This window comes from Stylophora pistillata, chromosome 5, assembly GCF_964205215.1.
Source record: "Stylophora pistillata chromosome 5, jaStyPist1.2, whole genome shotgun sequence".
NCBI lineage: Eukaryota > Metazoa > Cnidaria > Anthozoa > Scleractinia > Pocilloporidae > Stylophora > Stylophora pistillata.
Window position 1 is genome coordinate 20,139,109 of NC_142523.1, and position 26,977 is coordinate 20,166,085.

Below are 26,977 nucleotides of genomic sequence, written 5' to 3' on the forward strand. Positions count from 1 at the left end.
TGCCTTTTTTTGTATCTTTTTGTCTCTATCAGTCTACAGTCGATAACAGAAAAAGCACTCACGGGTGCAACAAGTAAATAAACGCTAAACTAAGAAGTGTGAAAGTGAAGCAAATACGCAAATTTTCTTTCAAGGAAACTTTCACTTAACCTCCATCTACAAACTATAAAAATAATTATCATTACAAACAAAGCATTATAATTGTAAGATGAACATTACATCTTAAAATCAGGAGCTACAAAAAGGTAAGCCTAAGGTTCTTGGAATCTAGACCACAAATTACCACTGAGCAAAACCAATGATAACTAAAACAGCTCATACCCTCTTCTCTTTAGCTTCCCGTCTTCATTTAACAATACAGCAGCAGTATATATAATTAGATTATCTTTACTCTCCTTCTTTTCTCCTTTTTCTTCCTTTCTTTCTTCTCTTTTTTCTCCCTTTTTTCTTTTTTATTATAAATTCTAAATGTTGTATATTATCGCGCTGTATCAATAAGTCTTCTATTCATTCTATATATTTATATTAAGAACTATTCTCTTAATAGCCTAATTTATTATTGCCTCACACTTGTATCTTGGACCTCTCTATTTACTTAAATGGGACAGTGACCAACACGAAAGCTACGGCTACTTTGGTCACTGTGCACCCATATACAAACAACCTGCATGATATCTACTTCTCATTATCTTCTTCACCTAGTTATATAAGTCGTCTTATACTGTATTAATTTACTGTATTATACTGTATTAATTATACTGTATTAATTTGAATAGTGCGAAATAAACTTGGAGACTTGGAAACCAGGAAACTTGACCAATAAACGACTACAACATGGAAGGCTCAGCAATTCTGGTATCATGCCTCAGTCCTGCACAAGAGGAGTTGCTACGGATGACTCCTCGTCTTCGTCATTTCCGGTTTCGTCTGTATCCACGGCCGTTAGTTGATAACCATTACTCTCTTGCACACCAACCTCTTCATCACAAAGGTCTACAGCATCCCCTCGGTCCTCCATATGTTTTCCAATACCGTCTTGTTCATCATCTGTGTTCTCAAGTTGGCAAGTCTTAGGTTCTTCATCACCTCTTGCCTCCTTTACAGACTGTACTGCTGCAGCATCTTGATTATCAGCATCAGTCACAGGGGGGCATACCAGAGTACCAAGACCGTTATCGTCCATCGCCAAAGAAGATGGCAAAAGATCGATATCTTTTTCCTCAATCAAAAGAGGGCACTCAGGGTCGTCAATATCTTCTTCCTCAAGCCCAGGAGGGCACTCAGAGTCCTCAAAATCTTCCTCCTCGTTCTCGCTGAGGTATGGTAAAGTATCACTCTGGTGAAGGTACGCTGAGGCATCAATATCTTTTTCATCACTCTTAAAAGAGTGCGCTGCCCCACTTTCTTCTCCTACTTTGATACCGAGAGGGAAAGCTCTAGCACCGTCTTCTATCGCAGCCACAAAAGGATGCACAGTAGCGCCGTGTTCACCCACTTTACGGTCGAGATTAGCTGCAGCTGCTCTTTCGTCTGCCACGTTAACTCTGAAGGGGAAAGCTGTTACACCGCCGTCTATTGCAACCACAAAAGGATGCGCAGTACCACCGTGTTCACCCACTTCTCGGTCGAGATTTGCTGCAGCTGCTCCTTCGTCTTCTACGCTAATTGTGAGAGGGAAAGCTGTAGCGCCATCGTCTATTTCAACCACAAAAGGATGTGCAATAGCACCGTGTTCACCCACCTCACAGTTGGGATTTGCGGAAGCTGCTCCTTGCTCATTTGGTCCTGCATCTTCTCGGATTGCAACAGCTCCACGATCATCGATAAACTTGTACTTATCGTAATCATACTTGTCCATGTCCACGATATCCACATATGTCTGTGATAAAGATCAGAAGGTAATCAGGAGTTAAGTATGTTGAATAATCAGTGAGTTAATGAATGTCAACAATGGAACCAGGAACAATCCAAAAAAAATGAATCATTTATTAGACAATGAAGATTGCAAAGACAGGGAACGATTTGCGTGTATAAATTGATAAAGAAACGAAAGCAGGTAAGGTCGACCTCTATCGTTCAAATTTTCCAAACTATCACTTCAATAGGTGTTCCATACTCGCCATTAATTAACAAATAAAGAAGCCTTGACTATCTTCTGGTCTCTTTTAAAGCACTTACAAAGCGGCCAGAGAGATCTAGGAGGAAACGCTAGACGTAGCCGAGTGTTGTTTCTCGCTACTTCTTTAACATTTGTTTAATAATGAAGATTCCGTCAAATTCCCAACGAACTACTTACTATTCAAAGCAAATTATAATTTTCGAAGCAAACAAAAGTGTCGTTAGTATGTTCTATACTCCCACAAAACATGCTACAATGAGCCAATTGGAATCCGTGCTAGAATGATTCAAATAATCCGACTGTTTGAATAAGACTTCGGTCGTCAAAAATGTCAAACCATGAAAGTTCATAATCCGTAAGAGTTCACAAACTTAAATAGTTCGGAAACTCGAATCTAAAAACATTTTTGCCTGAGGTTTTCTATTTTTGATACAGAATCTGAAAGTGAAATGTACGGTGAAATGAGCCCAAATCGTGTCTTATAAAAACATGCAAGTTTTTTCAAATGGCAATTAGCAAGCAAACTTCCCGAGGTGTATGTTTTATGAATGAACGAGAGCCAAATTCTTAGGAACTTGAAGATCGCTCGGGATGACAGCACCGTAACATACGGCTGTTGTGCCTGATGTGGCCTTCCACTCAACCTATCAGAAAGGACATTAGAATAGGCCCTTAGTTGTCCCTTCTGAGATATCTGAGGCATGCCTCACTGTGATGACCGGAGATTAGCAGTTGCCTCACACTATCTTGATCTGTATGAATTTTAACAGTTCTGCTAGTTTGGCTATATTTTCAAGTTTTATTATTCCTTTTTTTTGGTTCTGTTTGTTTTTGAATACGAAAATATACATACTATGCGAGTGTTGCCTGTACTTCAGTTTTATTACCGTATAAAAGTCAACAATCTGACTCAGCACGAAAACATTCAAACAGTCCTTTTCGTTGGCTTGTTTGCAAAATTTTCTGTAGCTACTTGCCGGGTCGTTTGTTCCAAAATTTCGCTTTCAATTAACGAAAAATAAAGTAGAGAGAAGTCTGGGAAATTGTCGAAGTACAAATTGGCCGATGGCGGACAGCTTTAGCTCAGCTCCACGTTTTGTAATCTAATAGAACACACTCTTTCAGCCATTAACAGCGCGCATTATATTCGAACTTTATTATAATATAATTATAATATAATGACCTGGGATCCTAATATACAGACCTGTACCTCATGAAAACAAACAGACGCTTTCGGAAAGGAAAAAAAACCTAGTCAAGCATGCAAACACAAGACAACGAAGAGAAACAAAGACCAACATAAACTACCCAAAAAACCCAGAACCGAAGACGTATTTTCTGAATAAGATGTTGTATGGCAAACCTTTGTTTTTAGATAGGTATCCATTGTTTTGTAGAGGTTCACAAAATGTGGCCGGGCAGCGATTTCATACTTCCAGCAGCTTAACATCACCGCGTATCTACAAAAAAAACAATGAAATTTCCTACTATAAGGGTTACGTAGCCGCAACTAGCTACAATTACACCTGAAATGCTTAGTTTACAAAAACAAAATCGCTTGGTTTACCTTGTTACATTGCAGTTCAAATAGAGCTTGGAATAAAGAAACCAATATCATTCTGAATTTCACTCACCAACTTTGAAATGACTGAAGTGGGTGATGTGAGTCATTTCTAAAATGTATTTTTTTTGTTTCGTTTTTTGTGCTGTTTTTTGCTTTGTTTTTGTTTTGTTTTGTTTTGTTCTGTTTTGTTTTGTTTTGTTTTTTTTTGGTTTTGTTTTGTTTCGATTTTGTTTTGTTTCGATTTTGTTTTGCTTTTGTTTGGTTTAGTCTAGTTTAATCTTTTTTTGTTTTATTGATAGCTCAAATTTGGTAGGAAGGCTATCTATTCCGTCTGAAAAGATTTAAAGGTTCACGAGGTATTTACAACATCATCACCACCATTATCGCTTTTTTCATCATCTGATAAAATTAATGCAAGCTACAACAAACCCGACCACGATAGCTATCGTATCGCACTTTATTTCTGTAACATTACATTTTTGTTTTGTACAATCCATATTCAGTATAATACAGAAGAAGCCGAACTTACAAACTGTCGTCTATATGTCCAGGTTTTGGCAAACGGTAACCTTGATAGATTTTTCTTATTGTCGTGGTTTCAGACCATCCTTCGTACGGAATACCTCCTGTGGACAAATAAAAGAGCAGAACTGTTTTGTTGTAATCAATTCCATCTTAATAGGCGCGATCGGAATGATTTCAATGTTAAAGGGATAGTTATTGAAGAATATTCCTGTTTACATCAAATAAGAGATAGAAGAAGAAACGTTTTCTAACAATGTGGTAAAATATTTTATTCATTAGCGACATTGAGTATTGCCATTACTTCTCTATCATGCAATGCTTCTGTGGCTGCTCATGGTATAACCTTTCAAATGGCAATTGTGCAAGCAATTTCGGCGAGTATATTTTCGGAAAGTAAACTAACAAATAAGTGAACTGAGTACCGATTGTGAAGATTTCAAACAGGACTATGCCATAAGACCACCTGTGAAAGAAATAGAAGGATGACGACTCGTGTCAACTAGGTTAGAAAAATGATCTTTAATTCAGTCACTTCAAATGTTTTAGAATATTTTTAACAAGATATAAACAATGCCTTAAACATAAAAACTCCATAGTTATTTATTTGATCATTCATTTATCTTTGCATCTCTTTTTTTTCTTAATGAGGTTTTAATTATTGCCCGTAAAACTTAATACTCATCCACATCTACTCTCAGATTTCTCGGCTCGACGTATCCTAATGACCCTCTGATCAATAAAGCACTGATTATTCAATTCGTTAAGTAAGCATCGTAAACAGGTTGACACTTATAATGTATATGATGACGATTGCAGTACGTACACATCACTTTTGGTTGAGAGCCGTTCCACATGGCCAATGAGAATCTCGGGTGCACTCCATTTGACTGGGATACATCCCTGGGTGAGTATTTAGAATATTATAAGCATATGCAATTAAAGACTCTGTAATACAATTTCTGAGATATTTTTCGCAAAGATTTAGACCCTTTTTTCACCAAAGATGCGAGTAGTCGCGATAAATTCAAGAGCAACACACGCGTTTCTACAAATTTCTTTAGATACAAACCACGTGCTCCTTTTTCTTTGCGTCTCCTGTGTTGCTCTACCCTTCGGAATGTTTGAGTTGGTATTCTTGCAATTAAAAGAACATTTATCAACTCCGATTTTCTTATTCCCTGCGTTCACTTCGTAGGTAGAGTGTATAATTTTTTTTTTGTTTGTATGAAAGTTTCGAAATGCTTAGGATGGCATTCCGATTAGGGAAACATGTTTGGCCGTAAAACTGTATATAAGGAAGTAAGGCTCGTCAGCGTAGTTCAAGTTTTTGCTTGAGTATCAAAATAGAGGCCTAGTTGACGTCATTTACTGGCATACGCTCATTTTTCGTTTTAGTTTTTTCACATTATAATATTTCATACCCACAACCCCAAAACAAATTTCTCCTCTATACCTTAGGTATACACGTAAAGAAGCTAACCTCGCATTATGGTATATGATTCATTTGATAACAGTCAACTAACAACTCGCTGAACAAGTGATTAAAAAATTCTGAAAATTACCCTCTTGGCATTTCCTCGACCGTATTTGAAATCCTGATAAGAGAGCCCAAAATCAGTCAACTTGCATACACGATGCTCATCGAGGAGGATGTTGCGAGCTGCAAGATCGCGATGAATTATCTGAAATTGAAAAAAAGAATGTGATGGACATCCATCACATAGTAATCTCGTGCGTAGGAAATTAACGTCTCTTACCCCTAACCCTGCAAGAGACTGGACCTCCATTTATTAGTCCCTATTCGAGATGTCAAGAGTATCTAGCCATTTCTTGATATAGAAAGGTAGCATATTCTTCTCACTTGTTTTAAGACCTTGAGTGTTGGTCCGGCCGGGGCTCGAACCCTTAACCTCCCGCACAACAGTCCAGCGCTTTATCCATTGAGCTAACTGGGAGATGTATAGTGATCGATTTGCGAAATGGAAACCAAGAAGAGTTTGAGCACTTACCCCTCTAGACGCGAGAAAAGTCATACCATGTGCGATCTGTTTAGCGAACAGTACCATGTCATATGTTGTCAAGTGGTCGACTCTTCCGACCCCACGATGATAGTGGTCGAATACCCCCCTGGATTTTCTGAGGTAACCCAGCAAGTCACCACGCCACAGGTACTCCATGATAAGTATTGGCTGAACTAGATAAATTTAAACAAGAATTTGCAAATCATCATAAGAGAAGCAGAGCAGACGTTCCAAAATGTACTAAATTTTACGTGCGTACTTTATCTATATAGTAGGTTCTATCTTTAATGAACCAAAGTAGAGGCAGAGAGGGAAAAGAGAAGGAAGGAAACACGCGGACAGAGATATGAAGACAGGCAGACACATACGGCAGATAGAGGACTACTTATACAGACAGACAGACGAGCGAGCGAACGGAAAGGATGACAAAAAGATGGCAGATAAATAGACAGAGATTCGCCATCCTAAATCGGAGCTTTAATCACATTTTACATTTTAGAGCGCTAAATGTTTGGAAAAAAATAAATAAATAACTAAAAAAATTTAAAAATGTGGAAGTATTCCCTGAATTAGCCCAGCATCTTAGCAATAGAACTGTTTATACTAGTGGTTGAATTGTCCTCAGAGATGTTTTTATCCTTACTGTGACTCAGCTGATTACTATCATAACAATAGCTGATTACCTCCAACTGTAACACAGCCAATAAACTTAACAACATTCTCATGGCCCATCCTTCCAAAGAGTTTTAATAACTCGATCTCTCTCAGCAGGGCCTTCCTTCCTTGCTCTCCAGAGATTGCTGGGAAACCACAAAAACAAAATTGCAATGGTTAACACGCTCATCTGAGGGTGTTGTATTTTGGTGTTAAATAATCAGCACAAGTTACGGTGCACAAGGTCCACATATCTAAATCAAAACTCAAAAACTCATTCATATTTGATAAGAAAAATAAACGAGCTGGCGTTTCTCTTCATTTGTACGATATTTCATTTGTGTGATATTTCCTCAACTAGATTTATCGTCATTGAAAAAAGAGGTCTTTACCACTTAAATGCTACGCAATCCTTTTTTCTATTTTATTTTATTATATAAAGTAACTTCTTATGAGTTTTTGTTTTATTTTGTGGGTTTTCGATTTTGTTTTGTTCTTGCTTGATGGTTTTGTTTTCATTCATCTGTTTTGCTTCGTTTTACGACTTATAACTTGTAATCATTGTGAAATTATACTGACCGAAGCTAACAAAGTATTACCTAACGCCATATAAACCATGTAAGTGAAAAAACACTCCAACTTCTACTTTCAACACACTACTGCAAAAACTTCAAAACTAGTTTCGTCTACGACCTCGTCAGTTGATAACAAAAAAAGACTAAAAATTTGAAAAATTTTTAAAAAACGCGCATGTCGTGTAGTAACACACGAAAAGTAGCCGCTCGGAACCAGGTCTCTAGAACTGTCACATTGCCATAACTGCCCAAGGCACGTTGACATAATTCCACTCGCTTTTGGAATTCATTAACTTGCCCTCTGCAACCTTATTTATCAGTACAGACTCCGTTATCTGCCTCAACATTGCATCGTCACGAAAAACCCCCGTTACATTCATTACAAAGCCCACTTCATTTCCACCATGCCTTTCACAACAATGTCTCCACAGAACAGAGCTCCCTTCTCGCCGTTCTAAAGCATGAAAGTGTTGTCTACCACGAGTATACGCACTTCTGGACGTCTCTCCTACATATTTCGATTTACAAACACGGCAAACCAACTCATATGTAACACCCGTACCTGGGCATGAGCCCTTTCCATCAGTCCGGCAGAGAAGGCAGTCAGCATTGGTGCATCGCCTCTGTTTGAAAGGGTCTGATTTTTGGAGCATGGCTTCAAGGGTTGTTCCAGATTGCTTAACAACTTTGATCTTAAACTCTGTGGCTTTGATCTCTCTCATGTACCTCCGTTTAATCTGGGAACCAGGCGTTGCTAGGACGAAAATCACTGTTTCATAACCACCCTTTCTAAACCAGTTGTCACGCCTCTTCTTTCTCTCTCGCGCCTGTTCGTACGCCTTTCACTCCCTCGGCCTGTAAAACGGCTTCTCACCATTCGCATCCAGTTCCACGGAACCAAGAGATTTCAACCTTGGCTGCCACCGGTTGAGCAGCCGGACAAGGTTACTACCAGAAAGATGTTCACGGAGGCAATGAGGGTTGTCCTATTATTTATCATGATGAACCACCTCTACACATTCGACAATCAGATCAAGTTGCAGACAAAGCGAGGTCCGATAGGGCTTAAGCTTACTAGGGTCTTGGCCCAGTTGTTTAGGGTCTGGTGGGACAGGCAAATGGTGAATAGGCTGGAAGAAAGTGGGGTGGGGTTACGGGTGTACAAGAGATACGTGGATGACATAAATGTGGTTATGAACGCTCCCGCGGCTGGTTTCAGATTTGAGGAGCGCCGTTTCACCCAAGATGAGAACTTTGCACAGATAGAGCAAAAACTCAAGCCAGATAATCGATCCATGCAGTTGTTTCAGTCGATTGGAAACAGCATACACCCTTCTATAAGGTTAGAGGTCGACTGCCCGTCACGGCATGTGGATGGAAAACTACCCATACTCGATTTAAAAGTCTGGATAGAGAGGAGAAGGCGTGTAGGTGATGATGGGCAAGACCGTGATATACAGGTCGTGTTACATGAGTTCTACTGCAAAGATGTTGTCTCCAGATCTGTGATAAATGCAAGATCGGCCTTACCGTGGAGTTGCAAGAGAACCATACTTACGCAGGAGGTGTTAAGGACTCTCCTCAACTGTAGCAGGGAGTTACCCTGGGAGGTTGTTGTTGCTCACGTCAACCACATGATGTCACGTCTTCAATATTCTGGTTATGATCACAAGTTTCGAAAAAAAGTAGTACGTTCAGCGTTGGCTGCCTACAACCGACTAGTGGAACTGGATGCGAATGGTAAGAAGCCGTTGTACATGACGAGGGAGTGGAAGGCGTACGAGCGGGCGCGAGAGAGAAAGAAGAGGCGTGACAACTGGTTTAGAAAGGGTGGTTATGAAACAGTGGTTTTCGTCCCAGCAACGCCTGGTTCCCAGATTAAACGGAGGTACATGAGAGAGATCAAAGCCACAGAGTTTAAGATCAAAGTTGTTGAGCAATCTGGAACAACCCTTAAAGCCATGCTCCAAAAATCAGACCCTTTCAAACAGAGGCGATGCACCAATGCTGACTGCCTTCTTTGCCGGACTGACGGAAAGGGATCATGCCGAAGTACGGGTGTTACATATGAGTTGGTTTGCCGTGTTTGTAAATCGAAATATGTAGGAGAGACGTCCAGAAGTGCGTATACTCGTGGTAGACAACACTTTCATGCTTTAGAACGGCGAGAAGGGAGCTCTGTTCTGTGGAGACATTCTTGAGAAAGGCGTGGTGGAAATGAAGTGGGCTTTGTAATGAATGTAACGGGGGTTTTTCGTGACGATGCAATGTTGAGGCAGTTAACGGAGTCTGTACTGATAAATAAGGTTGAAGAGGGCAAGTTAATGAATTCCAAAAGCGAGTGGAATTATGTCAACGTGCCTAGGGCAGTTATGGCAATGTGACAGTTCTAGAGACCTGGTTCCGAGCGGCTACTTTTCGTGCGTTACTACACGACGTGCGCGTTTTTTCAAAAATTTTTCAAATTTTTAGTTTTTTTTTGTCATCAACTGACGAGGTCGCAGACGAAACTAGTTTTGAAGTTTTCGCAGTAGTGTGTTGAAAGTAGAAGTTGGAGTGTTTTTTCACTTACATGGTTTATATGGCAACTTGTAATCAGTCCGCAATTTAATATATGTAATAAGGTTATACACTTTTATTACATAGATACTGAGATTTACACACGACAAAAAACCCGCGTAAAACTAGTACGTTAAATCCATTAGCCAATGGGAAACGCGAACGATGAATTTTCACTAGTTAAAAAACGTCGTTCGCCCAATCACAAACGCGAACCACGAAAATTCACTAGTGCACAATCGTGGCCCGCGAGTTTCACTCCGACTCTTGAATCCAACATGACTAGTTCAAGGTTTGCTTCTTTGGAAGGTTCCATTGAGACTTTTATTGAAGAACAAGAAAACCAGAACACAGGGAAGAAAACGAAACGAGACGTTGCTTTGTTTGCAGAGTTCCTTCAAACAAAAGCAGAAGCACAAAGTGAAATAGCTGAAATTCCTCCCGCCGAGCTGAATGAACTTTTGAGGGAATTCATTTTAAGAGTTCGCACAAAAGAAGGACAAGATTACGAAAAAGCATCAGTGGAAGAGAATCAGAGCATCCAGCGACTCCGATGATGACTAAGTTATGTATACTGTAATTTTGCCTTGAATTTTCATGAAAGTTGCAGACTGTTTTAGACTGATATCGGTTAAGGTTTGCATTGTGTTATTCAGCGTAAAAGCGTATGACGCTGGGTGTTTTCATGATTTAGTGACATTCTGATTTACGACATTTATGACTTGTAAATCTAAGTTAAGTTTTTTTCTCTAAAGTTGTCATTTACGTCTATATTTGGATTTGTTATCTTCATTAAACATTTCAAAAGACAAAGAGAACTTTATATTTTAGTTTATAATAGCAATTGAATGGGTTTTATAAACATGCGCGCCTAAACTGATAAATTGACCAGCAATTTCTCTTTTCAAAAATCTCAATATCTATAAAATAAACAAATTACACCATGGAAAATGCTTTGCACGATTTTATTCACTCGTCGAGGAGTATCAGAAAACTCACTCGTTCGCTACGCTCACTCGTTCCTTTTCTGATACTTCTCAACTCGTGAATAAAAATCGTACACGCGCATTTTCCATGGAGTGGTCTCTATTTAAACCAATGGGTTAAGTTAGGTCATATGGTTCAAATTTTTGTCTCCCCAAAACCGCACGCTCTCTTAGCCTCTTTCAAGTCAAATAACAAAATTTCCGTCAAAAGTCTCTCAGATGGCAACAGTGCAAAATATTCGACGCCAGGGGGAATTTGCCTTTGAATATTGAACAACGACCACCGCCGCATGAGGAGAGCACGTGATTGGAGGTGGGATTAAAATAAGGTGAGACTTTATTATTTCCAGTAGTAGTTTCCACTTTTTTCGCTTCCATAACATAACATAGAACACAACGCGAGCTCTTATTGTTGAGGATAGTTCAATCAAGCTTTCAATAATGAGAGATCTTAAAAATGTACTTACGCAGGTAACACTTGGCAGCAACTGTACTATTTCCACGTCTGCCACGGGACCGACCCAGTAGCGCTCGCCACACTGAGCCAAATGCCCCTCTGCCAATGGGCTCGCGAAAGTTTAGGCGGTCAACTGCAATCTCCCATTCATCCGTGTTTGCGTTTAACTGAGCCATCTCAACTTCATCTTGCTCTTCACTGAATAATTGCAGATGAAAACACAACTTTCATTTAACTATGTTTGTTACCGATCTGTCTTTACATCTCTGAGTATATCTCTTTTTTATATAAAAAGGGCATCTTTGCGAGGGTCTATGAAATAATTTATATTAAGCGCGTTAAAAAATTCTCGTCTGCTGATGGAAAATTGTTGAAATAGGTGAAATTTGGATACTATTTTACTGAATGAGCCCGTGCCACATCATCCCAGTACCAGAGATTTGATTTTTATAAAAAACACGGAATGAACACAGTATGTAAAATCTGAAGATACCTTGTGCTGACTTGGTATTTTGCATTTTACGTCATTTTAATACCGTGCCTCTTACGTGCCTGTCTAATGGTTAGTAAATAAATTACTAACCGACTCAAACCGGGTTGTCTAAAAATAGGGATCGGTCTAAAATCGAGTAAACAAGCAATATTTAAAATGGGTCTACAAGAAGGACTAAGCTAAAATACAACACAATTTTCTTGGCAGTGGCGATTAAGAGACTGTCTGTAAGAGCGGTCCGGTCGATTTTGCTTGAGACAGGGATTTCGCTCATTTCTTGTGTGTTTTAGGACATTCGTGTACCTATGCTAAAACCACAATCCGTTTGATCGGATCTCTTTATTTTTCAGAGTTTTACGGAAATTAAATCTCACTCGAGCGAGGGCTTGTCGAGACACTTTTGAAGACTTTAATTTGAGAGAACTTTGGAGGAGAATTAACAAAAAAACACGGAACTCAGCAGAAAACAAATACCACAGCCATGTATATTAACTCTACCTTATCCATCGAGGCGACTCTCGTGAACATCACATTTCAATCAAGGAAACAGGAAGACTTGTATGACACCTTATCGGTTCGCTTAAGTCACACACGCGAAAACTGATCAAATTCAAGCTAAATATTTGAAAAAAGTGAGGCGTTCTCAACTGATCCAACTAACATAGCTGGGAAGTAGATGCCATAGAAAAGGTAACTACAGAAAAAAAGCTTTGCGGTCCGACCTTTGCGAAAACTTAGAGGGACTTGTCAACACGAGGCGTAGCAAATCAGTAAATCGAGCATGTTGAGGCTATTCCTCAACAAGGTTTTATGTTAGTCCGTTCCGTTACTCATCTTTTTGTATGTCAGTAGACCACAATCCTTCAGTAGTAATTTTTTTATTTTTGAGCCCTTTACGCACGTGGAAAAGTGCTTGTGAATGAGTTAGGTACGTAAAAACTGTTTTCTTTTCTTTCGTTTACCGCCTTTCATCATGTGGTTTTTACGGCTCCCTGAGCCTCGTAATTTATGATGAAAGGGCGACCGGATGGTTTTGTAAACATCGGAATTCTTCGCCGTCATTAAATTCGTTGGGTTAATGAGCTGTTCTGTTGTTATTCGCCATCAACGCCGCTATATGTGTCCGACCCGGACATTGTTGTAAAAACCACATGCTTGTCATCGCTTCTTGCTGTGGAATTTGTGCTTATTTACGCTGTATGTGACCTGTAACTGGAGAATCGCCGATTCATCGAAAGAAACCGCCGTCGTTCCACATTTGTGTCATGTCGCAACGTGGAATTTTCCATGAAAGGTTAGAGTCGCTGGATAGATCTCGCCGAGGACATTTGTCGTCAATTACAAAGGTGTGTAAAACGCTAGATGAAAGTCTTAAAGATTTTGGAAACATTGTTGAGGTACGAACTCAACAAACTCAACTTAATACCGCATGGGAGAAATACTGTGCATGCTGTGATAAATATGATGATTTGCTTGACACTTCCTGTGAAAAATATCAGAGTGTTTTGAAAGACCGTGACACTCAACGCGTAAGGGTACAAGCTTACAATGAAAAACATTGAACAATTTGTTATTGACGCTTCCGAATTCTACAATGCTCGAGTGTCTGAAGAATTAAAGGAGAAAAGGGAAAACTCCCAATCGGAATCTGTCAAATCCGGAAAAAGCTATTCCTCAAGATTGAGTGTATCTAGTTCGAAAGCGCGTGAAGCTAAAATCCAAGCAGCAAAGGCAGCATTAATGCAGCAACAAGCTGAAGAGAGAAGTAGAAGGACAGTTGAGCTGGAGGTGAAAAGGGTCGAGATGGAAATAAAACGAACTCAATTGGAACTCCAAGATAGACTGGAACTAACCAAATGGGAAGCTGAAAAGGAAGTTGTGGCCGCAAGGGATCAGGCAGAACTAGCCAAACTTAAGGTCTTTCTGGCAGAACAAGAAATATCTGAACTGACAAATGAACAAGAGGGTATTAAATGGTCTCCGAAAGTTGAAGAATTTCAACCAAAGAACAATCTAATGCTACCTCTGCAAGTACCAATCGCCTCTTTGCCTTCAGTGATTTCTAGTAGCCCTACTCCTGCGCCTGTGTCAGCCAGCAATCCGCCTCTCACATCTACACCAGCGGTAGAAAACCCCGTAGCCACTACCTCCATACATGCTACTGGGGGAGTCTGCTTTAGTGATCCACTTCCGGTTCCAAGAATAGAACTTAAGCCAGTCATTGGTGAGAGTAATGTGTCCAAACCCCTCAGAGGTGATTGTCAAAATGAACCTAAATCACAAGCATTGACTCCTGTGACCGCTATCAGTACGTCCTCTTCAGTCACGCCTAATGTGTCTGGTGCAACTGCGAATGAAAGCCTTGCAGCGATTATGTCCTCAATGGAGAGGATAAGCGCTGCCCATGATCTCCCTCATGTACGATTCCAGAAGTTTGATGGCTCGCCACAACAATATCCCGCCTTTCGTCAGAGGTTCAAACAACTGGTTGATGCAAAGCCACTTGATGATGCTGTCAAAATGACCCGCCTATTACAATTCCTGGAGGGACCTATTACAATTCCTGGAGGGACCTGCGCTCCTCGCCGTTCAACGGTATGAGCCATTACCAGGTGGTTTATCAAAGGCGCTTAGGACATTGGAGGATCGTTTTGGTCAGCCATTCCAAGTGGTGAGAGCATCTGTGGAATCCCTCACAAAGGGACCTGTTATACAACCTAAGGACAGGGACAGCTTGCAGCGATAAAGAGATGTGGCTCAAGTTACTTATGATACCCTAGAGTCGATGGGATATTTGAATGAAATGAATACAGACAACCTTGAGAAGGTCATCATGCGACTTCCTAAGTGGATGCAAGCCAAATTTGCTGAACGTTTAAAGCGCCTAGAGAGTGAGGGTCATGTAATGCCAACCTTCAAAGATGTGGTGGATTTCCTTAAGGAGGGAGCGTTTCTCTTGAATCATCCATTCTTCAGTGATAGAAGTCCTGAGAATGCAGTTACCAGAATCAAGCCTAGAGTAAAGCCGCCTTTGATGCCTAAATCCCCCTGTTATGTCAACATGATAGCAGTAAAGGATGAGTCCTGTCCAATGTGTCATCAGCCCCACCGCCTATACCGGTGTGAGACATTTAAATCCAAATCTCCTAAGGAACGAAACCACTTCGTTAAGCAGCACAACATATGTTTCAATTGTATCAGTTCGTCTCTACACTACTCAAGGAATTGCAAGTCAGCCATTAGGTGTAAAGTGGAAGGCTGTGGAAGGGCACATCACACGTTGTTACATCTTCTTGAGCCTAAGGAAGAAGTTAGCCAGGGAATTGTGAACCAAAACAATGAGGTCAACCAGGACTCGTTGCCTGACCAAGGTTCATCATTCAATACTTCGACACGTTCATTCGGCACAGCCGTTGATTCCTCTGAAGTACTACTTCAAGTCATTCCAGTGAAAGTAATAAGCAATGCCGGCAGTCAAATCACGACCTATGGTCTTATTGACTCAGGGTCTGACATAACCATTGTTTAACCCTTCTCTTGTGAAGTTGTGAAACATTGAAGGAACACCAAGCAAGCTCTCTCTCACGACAGTGAACAGTGCTGATGTCGAAGAGAAAGGGATGAAGGTTAAGTTTAAGATTGCATCATTGGATAGCCAGAGTGACCATGTGATTGCCGTGAATTCTGCATGGGCTGTAAAGGATCTTACCATTCCCTTGAAACACACAAAGTTGTCGAGATCTGTAGAACAATGGCCACATCTACAGGAAGTGCCTTTCCCAGAGGTGGAAAGAAAGAAGATTTCTATCCTACTCGGTACCAACATCCAAGAAGTCTTCGTACGTCTTGATGTAAGAAAGGGAAACCGTAATGAACCACTCGCCATTAAGTCGCGTCTTGGTCGGAGCATACTAGGTGGCTCCTCAAACCTACAGTCCCATAGCCAAGGACAAGTTAAACTCCTAAACAACCAGCTCGAGCATTTCTGGAAGATTGAGTCCTACGGTGCCACAAGGCCTGAAACCAAACCATTATCTGTGGAAGATCGAAGAGCTCTAAAGCTCATTGACAACTCAATCAGCCTGCTAGATGGCCATTACCAGATGGGCCTTCTGTGGAAAGATGACAATCCTGTACTTCCTTACAACCGACCTCTAGCCGAAGCAAGATTACAGTACTTGAAGAAGCGCCTCCTTCGCGACCCTGAGCTGGAGGTTAAATACAGAAATGTGATTCAGGAGTGCGTAAATAGAGGGTACGCTAGAAAACTGAGCCAAGAAGAAGCTGCTGCAGTTAGTAATATCACGTGGTACATTCCGCACCATCCTGTAACAAACCCTGACAAGCCAGGGAAAGTGAAGGTAGTGTTTGATGCCGCCGCAAAGCTCAACGGAATGTCTTTAAATGATCAGCTATTGCAAGGGCCTTGTCTTACAAATGACCTTACTGGGGTCCTAATCCGCTTCCGTGAAGAAGAGGTTGCCTTTTCCGCGGATATAGAAGGTATGTTCTACCAGACCAATGTGACGCCAAGCGATACTGACGCGCTGAGATTCCTTTGGTGGCCTAGTAGCATCAACGACCCACCAGAAGATTACAAGATGCTGGTTCACATTTTCGGTGCAAAATCCTCGCCCTGTTGCGCCAACAAAGCTTTAAGTATGACTGCACAAGACAATGAAGGAGGATACTCGCCTGAAGCCATCAGAACGATTCGTAGAAACTTCTATGTTGACGATGTGTTAAAGTCCGTTCCAACCACAGCACAGGCTGTTCATCTGACAACTGACCTAACTAATTTGCTAATGAAAGGAGGCTTCCGGCTCACAAAGTTTGCGAGCAGTAGTCGAGAGGTATTGCAATCTATCCCGTCAGAGTTGAGAGCAAATCCACTACTAGACTTAGATCTAGATCAGTTACCATTAGAGCGAGCATTAGTGTGTACTGGGCTGCACAGTCCGACACTTTCAAGTTTAAAGCTGTTCAGGCGGAAAAACCGTCCACCAAGCGAGGGGTGCTTTCGATCGTAAGTTCTTTGTTTGATCCACTAGGATTCCTTTCACCCTTTGTGTTTTCCGCCAAGCTTCTGCTGCAGGAACTCTGGAGAGATAAACTCCCTTGGGATCGACAAATTCCGGAACCGTACCTCTCTCAATGGCAACGTTGGCTGGCTGAACTACCACATGTTGTTGCCATTGATATCCCAAGGTGTTACAAGACTCAGTCATTTGACAACACATCGACCGTCCAGCTTCATAACTTTGCCGACGCATCCGGACGCGGTTACGCAGCAGTTTCATATTTGCGTTTCGTCAATAAGGAAGGAGTGATACATTGTTCCTTTGTCATGGGAAAAACCCGCAATACTCCCATTAGAGAGTGGACTATCCCTCGCCTTGAACTACAAGCTGCAGTATTAGCAGCCCGTCTGAGCAAGACAATATTGAAGGAACTCGATCTATCAATAGATCAAACCTTTTACTGGTCCGACTCAATGATATCTTTACAGTATATCAAGAACGAAACAAGGCGTTTTCAAACCTTTGTCGCCAACCGTGTCACCGAAATCCTTGAAATAAGTCTTCCAGAGCAGTGGTACTATATTCCCGGTGTCCTAAACCCTGCTGATGAAGGTTCACGAGGTGTTAGTGCTCAATATTTTCACGCTGAATGTCGCTGGTGGTTAGGTCCAAAACTCCTATGGGAACCTGAATGTGCGTGGCCAAGTGTGTTAGTAAAGGATATTCAAGATGACGACGTGGAATTACGGAAGTCACCAAACGTTATGTTCGTCTCACATGCGCCGCAGATTGACACCTTGCTACAGCGCTATTCATCGTGGTCCCACCTATTGAGAGTAATGTCATGGGTGCTTCGTTTCGTAAAGAGAGTTCCAAATGAAACTCCAGAGTATCCTAAGTCAAGTACACTCAAGCTGGTAGAATTACAGCAATCAAGTCGAGAAATCGTGCGTTTAGTTCAGCGACAACATTTGCCTGAGGAGTACTTGTGTCTGAAAGAAGGCAGACACGTGAAACGTCACAGCAAGTTAGCTAATCTCAGTCCAATCTTGATTGATAATGTTATACACGTGAAAGGTAGGATTCATTGCGCACCAATCGCCTTCGAGGCCACACACCCAATGATCCTTCCAAAATCCCATCACATTTCCGTCTTAATAGTTCGCTACTACCACCATGTAGTGGGTCATGCAGGCTGCGAACATGTATTATCCGTAATCCTTCAGCGTTTCTGGATCATGAGGGGAAGAGCCCTCGTGCGCCGCGTTGTAGGCAGTTGTGTGAGCTGCCGCAGACGTAACTCGCCTCCTCTTCAACAAGATATGGCTGATCTTCCCAAGGAGAGGTTAGTACCTTACCAGCCTCCGTTCACTTTCACAGGTCTGGATTTTTTCGGACCGTTTTACGTGAAGCGAGGTCGCAGTGTAGTGAAAGTGTCTGGCTGCATATTCGTGTGCTTCAGTAGCCGAGTAGTACATATTGAAGATGTCAGTTCACTGGAAACGGACACTTTCATCCAAGCCTTGGTACGATTCATCTCGGTTCGTGATCGCCCAAAGGAGATATGGTCAGATAATGGTACAAATTTTACTGGTGCTCAGAAGGAACTTCGCCTGTCGGCTCAAAATCTGAACGAAGAACGCATCAAGAGTGAGTTACATTCTCGTGAAGTAGAATGGTACAGCTGTAAACTACCAGAGTGGCGTTTTCAACCTCCTGCCGCAAGCCACATATCAGGAGTTTGGGAAAGGCTCGTTAGAAGTGTCAGGAAAGCTATGAAGGCTGTTCTCGGTAGTCAGGGTGCGCTGGTTAGTTTGGAGACGTTGCGTACAGTCGTTGCTGAAGTCACATCAATCTTGAACAGTCGTCCTATTTGTCCTTCCAGTGACGATTCCAGTGATTTAGAGCCGCTCACTCCCAATCATCTTCTGCTACAACGCCGAAACCTAGTCGTGCCTCCTGGAGTTTTCGTTGAAAGGAACTTGTATTCCCGTAGACAATGGAGACACGCTCAGTTCATTGCTGATTGTTTCTGGTCTCGTTGGATCCGAGAATATGTTCCGACATTACAGCAGCGCCACAAGTGGTTACTGAACAAACGGAACTTAGCAGTTAACGACCTGGTCCTTGTTGTGGACAATACCGTGCCCAGGTGCCGCTGGTTGTTAGGTCGTGTAACAAAGGTTTTTCCAGGCGAAGACTTACGTGTACGCACAGTAGAAGTGAAGACGAAGAGCTCGAGACTTGTTCAACCCGTGACGAAGTTGTGTCTTCTTGAAGAGGCAATATGATAAACCAAGAGAAGATGTGAGCGCTATGAACATTGACATACCTAAACATTGAACACTGAACACTTAGGTTGAGATCAAATTTCTTAACTGTTGAGTTTTCTCAGCCCTATCCCCCGGGATGTTGAGGCTATTCCTCAACAAGGTTTTATGTTAGTCCGTTCCGTTCCTCATTTTTTTTGTATGTCAGTAGACCACCATCCTTCAGTAGTAATTTTTTATTTTTGAGCCCTTTACGCACGTGGAAAAGCGCTTGTGAATGAGTTAGGTACGTAAAAACTGTTTTCTTTTCTTTCGTTTACCGCCTTTCATCATGTGGTTTTTACGGCTCCCTGAGCCTCGTACTTTATGATGAAAGGGCGACCGGATGGTTTTGTAAATATTGGAATTCTTCGCCGTCATTAAATTCGTTGGGTTAATGAGCTGTTCTGTTGTTATTCGCCATCAACGCCGCTATATGTGTCCGACCCGGACAGAGCAGCTAGATCTAAAACCGTCAAAAGTACATACGGAAAAAAAAAGTCTTTTTATAGGATTACACAATTACTGCTGAACCAGTAGTTTCCATTGTGGTCCTTGCAAACAAATGAAACAAATGGTCTAAATTGAACATAACATCATTAAGAACATCATTAAGAACCCCAACCGGCCGGAGACAAACCAGTTGGCTATTTACAAGCGTGGCCAAGGATCTGAACTCGGGGCTACCGTGAAACAGATCCAGTGGTCAGGGTGGGACTCGAACCCGGGAGCGGCGGATTACAAGTCCGACACTCTAACCACTCGGCCACACTGCCTCCACATACGGAAGCAATTTGCATACATTCTTGAGAACAGCAAAAATGCCCTACAACAAACACTCTAAATACAGTGTTCATTCCGTGCATTGGGGACTAAATAAAATGTTCTGGTAAGATGCACCTCATTTTATACCACAGAAGACAAGCAAAAAGTCATAAGGGTACCCCGATTAAAAATATATCGACAACTCTATTAATTAATACCAGTTGTAATTTAAACGAAAAAGTTATGAGAATAAAATGAAATACTCTGTACCACGATGCATGTCTTCACTGTTTAGACTGAGAATCTTAAAGTTCTTTAAGCATGTATTCACTCAGAACGCTGGTCAGCGGTCTTGTTTATGAGGTAAACATGGCGATTGCTTTCTGATCACCGTTCTTGTCGATCAGAAAATCAAAATACCAGCGCGATATTGCCTCGAAGATGAAGCAGTTGTTTCATTTAATTCGTACTTCACATCCGAGTCGAAGCTTGGGTGGCACAGTTTATTTCTTACGGTGGACTGACGAAGGGAAACTGAACACTAGATCTAGATGTAGTGTTTGAATGGGAGATCACAAAACGCGGAGCCCTACTCCATGATGGAGTACCCTATGGAGTACCTGAATGGAGTACCCCTAAAAATCATGTTTTAGTCAAATAAAATGCTTTATGAACACGCTGAATCGTTTACATGTACACATCCTGATATATTTTGAGCTTGTCAGCTCTCCCATCGTCGCAGTTCGATGTAGTACACGAACTGACCGCCATCTTGAAATTAACATTAAACTGCTGACCACTTCCAACGGAAAGCTTTAACGTAACTAGCATCCATGAACGTTATCGTTAATAGGCCGACTTTTATCTATTTTCATATGATCTTCAAGAGGTCAAAAGGACAGATATCCCTCATTCTGCGATGGGTTTTACGTCTCTCAAAATACTTGTTTATGTGTGGCGTCTGTAAGATGTGTGGCGCTCCATTTAATAACACAAGATCTCATTGGTTTTTCAATTGTGCGAAGCGTTGAGGATACAAACTTACATTTGTAGGTTGAGACTTAAAAAAAGGTAATCTATATCTTTAAACTGAGCTTCTCCTCACCCATCTATTTGTAGCGTAATAAAATTGAGGTATGTAAAGAAATAAAAAAAAAAAAAAAAACAGTGATGGGTCGGTAAATAAATGCGACCAGGGCCGTTGATTTGGGAAATGTAGAAAGCTTAAATATTTTACCTCGTGCAGAACTCGAGACAGTGGGTTTTTTCATCACATGTAGTGTTTTGTCTTCCCATCAAAGGACTCATTACACAGCGGTAAAACCAAAATGGAGGAACCAGTAAGACTGAGATCCCTAGTCACCTGTCCCCCAATAAACTGGATTGTATCGAACTGTGACATTCGGAGAGCCGATAAGCTCAAAATATTTTAGGATATGTACATCTAAACGATTTACCATGTTTATAAAATATTTTATTTGACCAACACATGACTTTTAGGGATACTCCATTAAGGTACTCCATAGGGAACTCCATGGAGTAGGGCTCCGTGTTTTGTCGTCTCCCTGTTTGAATTGGTCGCATAGGAATGTAGGAATGGTAAGTTTAACGGTTAATTTCAAATTTTGCTGCTTGAATTTAAAGTAAAGTTTATCTGATCTGCTTTCGTATGTATTTATGACGGTTTTAGCTCTACCTGCTCGATTTATGTCAGCAACGTTTCATGTTGACAAGTCCCTCATAATGGCGGCCAAAATTGGAGATTGCCGAGAATCAGGTAAGTTCGCGGAGTTATAAAGTTTGTGCAAAGGTCGGGCCGCAAGTTTTTTTCTGTATTTACCTTTTCTATTGCATGGAATTCCTAGCTATGTTAGTTGGATCAGTTAAGAACGCCTCATGTTTTCAAATATTTAGCTTGAATTTGATCAGTTTTCGCGTGTGTGACTTAAGCGAACCGACAAGGTGTCATTCAAGTCTTCTTGTTTACTTGATTGTAATGTGATGTTCTCGAAAATCGCCTCGATGGATAAGATAGAGTTATTATACATGGCTGGGGTATTTGTTTCTTCTTGACTTCCGTAGGTTTTTTTAAATTATTCTCCAAAGTTGTCTCAAATTAAAGTCTTGAAAAGTGTCACGAGAGACCTGCGCTCGAATGAAATTTAATTTCCGTAAAACTCTGAAAAATGAAGAGATCCGATCTAACAGATTGTGGTTTTAGCATAGGCACATTAACGTCTTACAATACACAAGAAATGGGCGAAATATGTGCCTCAAGCAAAATCGATCGGACCGCTCTAACAGAGACACTCTCTTAACAATTCTATGCACATACGTACTTCTTCAAGAGTTGGAAACCTCGGGTATAAGAACATACTTAAAGTAATTATTAAAACAAAGAAAATCTACTAACTTCAACCTGCTGGGCAACTCCTGGTAGGCTATTTTGCAAGGATATGTTGAAAAAGATGAAAGAAATGGCTTCGTCGTGAGCAAGAATGACATCATTAACTTAGTCAAAGCCTACGACTCGTTTCTAAAAATAACACTTAACTTATCTCATACCATGACTAGAACTAAAAAGGAATAAGATGGCTTGCCATGGTAAATAGCTGGATATAATTTGTAACTTTCACATGGTTTGATCAGCTAATCGGCTTGAAGAGAGTAAAAAGAGACCTTCATTGTCAGCTCTGGAAATGCGGAATGTGACCTGACAAAAATAGCTCCATTTAAATCCTAAACATTGACAAGTAAAAAGTCACAGTTTGCCGTATCAAAACATCTTGTTTTCATCGGGTAACCTATGGCACCTCCCTACAGTTCCTTTTACCTGTCGCACGGCGTTTTCTGATGTATGCGCTAAGAGACAGCAGGAATATAACAGCAGCCACTGGTCCGCCAATGTAGTACCACTCCATGGAACTGCTGGAAGGAGCTGCTGGGGCTGCCATGTGCAAAAAATGGAGTGTTGAGATCTATACAGTCAAAATTCCTCGACTCTCTAAAGAACAATCGGTTAGGGCTACCCAACAACTATTTGCATATGTTTAAATAAAAAACAAACTCACATCTTTTATATCAGTTGACACGTACTCGCTCTTTAAATGTCATCATCAATTGATATTTCTTTTATAATTTTCATCAATTTTTAAGTAGATCTATAGGTGGTTTGAAGCCCTTAAATCTGATATGGAACCTAAGAATCGACTTTCTTTGTTCCTTATCTAACAGAAAATTAAATTCATAATATAGACTCCAGCTCTTTCTTTTTTATAGTGAGAACCATACCTCCCGCCACTTCAATCCAGAAAGTTGAGTTCTTGCTCCCTTCGCTATTTTTGGCGCGGCATGTGTATTGGCCAGAGTCCTCCGGTTTCGCTTTACGAATCGTGAGAGTGTTGTTGTTACCGAGATTCACCCCATCCTTAGTCCAGCTTACCTCAGGTGTAGGGAAACCTCTTAGAGAGCAATTGAACTGAAGCGATGAATCATATGCAACCGACTGATTCTTCAGCTGAGGATTAATTATAGGAGGACCTGGGTGTAGAAATGACAAACACAATTCAAAGTAGGTGAAAATTAAAAAAAAAACTAAGACAAACAGAAAAACAAAGAGAATAACTAAAAGAGTAAAAGTAAAATAAGACTAGTCTGTGACATTTGGTCCGAAAAGCTGCTTTCCTTTCCCTCTCAGTGTTTTAACAAATGCCGTATTACACTGGATGCGTATTGACCAGCGACTCCATAATTCACTCGATTAATAATGGTGACCATGTTTGTGTTTCCAAATAACTTTCCATCCTTCGTCCAATTCAACTCTGTTTTAGGAGAAACCCCTCATGAAGCATTTCCCTCGAGTTGTTTAGTCTGATTTGACGGGCTTTCATTGCCGATAATGAATTTAAAGAGGACCTTCTTCTAACGCCCCTCATCATCTCCACTCTCCTCCCTTTTAACTGTCGCTCACCCCCTTGTTGTAAGTTTCTGTCTTTCCCTTGCCCTCCCCTGCTGTTATAATCAATATATTGTTTTCACTGATAATGCACTAAGCCCTTGCTCACAAAAATCACGCTCGTTCTGCAGGCAAATGCAAATATATATATTTTTTTCCAATAGAGAAAAATTTCCATTATTTGAATGACAAATAAAAATCTAGTTTCTAATCGGTAACATTAAAACTCGTGCTAAGTGCGCGCTATTTATTTTTCCCCCTCCTTTTTCCCTTTTTTTTCCCCCGAGGATAACGGGGTAAGTTTCTATAGAAACTGTGATCTGCGTCGTTTTAAGATTCGTGAGGTTGTTGTTCTTACAGAGATTCACCCCAGCCTTATTCCACAGTGCCTCAGGTGCATGAGAACCTCTTAGAGAGCGATTGAAGTGAAGCAATTGATTATATGGAACCCATAAATTCTCGAGAAGATGATTAACTTCACGGGGACTTGGCCACGGAGTTTACGAGCATATTTAAAAAAAAGGGGGGGTAAGAAAACTCAAGATAAAGGAATAAACTTGAATTAAGATTTATCTGCAACCACGATTTGAAAAGCTGCTTCCCGTTTCCCTTCACTGTTTTATAGCGCTGCATGTATATTGACCAACATTTCCATAGTTTTATCAACTTGATTAGTCGTGAGCATGTTCGTGGTATCAAGAGATTTCTCATATTTTGTGCAATTCAACACTGGTTTTGGAAAACCTCTCACAAAACATCGCACTTGAAATGTTAAATCTTTTCTGACAGCCTTCTTTTGAAAAGGAAAGTAATGATTAATGTGCACCATCAATTCCATTCTCTACCCTCTACTTCCTATAAACCGTCGCTCGTCCCTTTGATGCAGATTTCTTTCTCTCCCCAGTTGACCGCTGCCGTTAAAAATCGAAGATAGCAGCTATGATTTTCACTGAGAAAATACTAAGCACTCACTCGCTAAAATAAAAAAAAATTTGCTTTTGTGTAGCACGACAAAAATTAATCAGCACGCGTCGTGCTGTTTTGCAATGATAAACAGGAGCAGTGGGGTGGGGTAATGTTTATAAATAAATTGTGGTGCTGCGTCAGTGGGAGGATTTCATCAACTGAGTTGATAATGTGAAGGTGTAGTCTGATCGTCCGGGTGAGTGTAGTCCTGAGAAGGACTGTTGTCGGTGGCAGTGACTGACGTTTCGACAACCTGTGCGGAAGTCATCATCAGAGTCAAGTGAGTGATTGTTGTCAGTAGAATGTTCTTATTCCAGTTCGTGTGAAACATAAGAATGTGATACATGAGAATTCATTTCACACGAACTGGAATAAGAACATTCTACTGACAACAATCACTCACTTGACTCTGATGATGACTTCCGCACAGGTTGTCGAAACGTCAGTCACTGCCACCGACAACAGTCCTTCTCAGGACTACACTCACCCGGACGATCAGACTACACCTTCACATGTTACCCCCGGGTTCAAACCATTTACTGCATTGAGTTGAGAATGTAACGTGGTACCGCGAAAAGAGGTTGACGTCTCGAGTGTTAGCGCTTCGTCAGAGTTAACGCTCGAAACGTCAGCTTGGAAACTCTTTGCGGTGGCCAATTCGTATTATCCACTCAGTTGATAAGACTAAATTGTTTTTAACAAAGAACTTGGAAGTTGATAAAAGGCCAGTTGAGGGATATCTGTGCAACATTTTCAACCAGCGCACGAGGAATCCTTTTCTTTTCCCTTATTCATAAAACCACTTACATTTACAAGGCTGTGCTCGTGATTCCCAAGTTCTTGTGCAGTTGAATTCTGAAAGTAAGGTATTTTATATTTTTCTAAACCATTTTCAGTATTAGTTTGTGCTCGTTTATCAATCTATTTCGCATTGTGTAATGGCATTGACTTTACTTGTGGTATATATTGCAATCTATACATGAGAATTCATATATTTGAGTAAAAGCTTATAATACATGTACAGATTTTTGAAGTTGCAAAACGGAAGTAAAAACCCGGGACCGCATTTTCGAATCATAAATTCTAAAATTTTCCTCTTGTCACATACCGACTCTTTCCCGATACTGCAAAGAAATGCACTCTTTGCAGTCACCAACCGCAATCCAAGATGACCACGCCATACAACCTTTGAAAACAATGTTGTAAGTAAAGAGTCCAACGTCAAATTATAAGCTTATTTTACGCATTTATCACATTCCCTGTGCTCTTTACCTCGGTTGCTGCATAATTCTACAGCTTATTACAAAGGATACCAAAGTAAAAAAGTATTACCTTCTGTAATCACCGTTTATAATTTGCAACGTGAGTTCGAGCTAAGATCTCCACGTTAAAAATATTGATAGCTTGAAGCTTATAAATCATCCACCATACAGTTCCCAATTTATAACCCTCATTCTTGTTCTTCCAATTTCTCTCAGGGATTCATCATGTTATCATGTTATTAAGCCTGAGAAAGTAACATTGTTTTCTATTACTTTAATAGATGACTGTACAGAAATACTCAAAGAAACAAACTAAGATTTTGATTTATTCAATTCTTTTTTCTTAACTTTTGCTGAAGATGACCAAACGCTGAAAATTAAATTGTTATAATACATAAGACTTTTTTTCCTATGCTGCATCTTTGCACACTCGTCTACTGATCTAAACTAAAACATTGTACTCTGTCTATATCCTTCTATTGGGAACCTTTCGTTTTTTCAACCAACTTTGCCTTGTTTACTTATAAATAATAGTTTAAGCATGGCTACTTACAATCTGTTGAACCAGTTAGAATGGGAATGTTAAACGAACATAAAAAAAAAAGATCCACATTTGGTAAGTAAACAAGTGGCTCAACATAACCTTGGATCTCTTGGCTAGAAACACCATAAGCTTAACGAAAAAACTGAACACATCGCACTCACCCGCTAATGAATCCGGAAAAAAACGCCGCAAAAGGGAAAAA

General features: G+C 40.7%; 1 protein-coding gene across 1 annotated transcript; it reads right to left on the reverse strand.

Moving 5' to 3' along the window:
- LOC111335900 (fibroblast growth factor receptor 2-like) lies at window positions 1-26,582 on the reverse strand. The gene is made up of 14 exons (XM_088759544.1): window positions 26,078-26,582; window positions 25,777-25,824; window positions 23,340-23,588; window positions 22,882-22,995; window positions 22,462-22,489; window positions 11,471-11,658; window positions 6,913-7,029; window positions 6,218-6,402; window positions 5,771-5,890; window positions 5,032-5,108; window positions 4,631-4,671; window positions 4,213-4,309; window positions 3,483-3,579; window positions 1-1,879 (listed from the first exon to the last, which is right to left on the reverse strand). The coding sequence occupies exons 1-14, from the start codon at window positions 26,148-26,150 to the stop codon at window positions 866-868; spliced, it is 2,448 nt and encodes an 815-aa protein (XP_088615670.1). The 5' UTR covers window positions 26,151-26,582; the 3' UTR covers window positions 1-865.
- Window positions 26,583-26,977: the final 395 nt, after the last annotated feature.

Bases quoted from the DNA above. Each gene is read 5' to 3' on its own strand.
- LOC111335900 (XM_088759544.1), bottom strand. From the start codon at position 26,150: ATGGCGTGGTCATCTTGGATTGCGGTTGGTGACTGCAAAGAGTGCATT. The intron at 23,589-25,776 runs GTAAGTGGTTTT...TTCTACACCCAG, and splicing joins ACGAGCACAGCCTTGTAAAT to GTCCTCCTATAATTAATCCT. The intron at 11,659-22,461 runs GTTAGTAGATTT...GCAATTATTCAG, and splicing joins GAGTTGCCCAGCAGGTTGAA to TGAAGAGCAAGATGAAGTTG.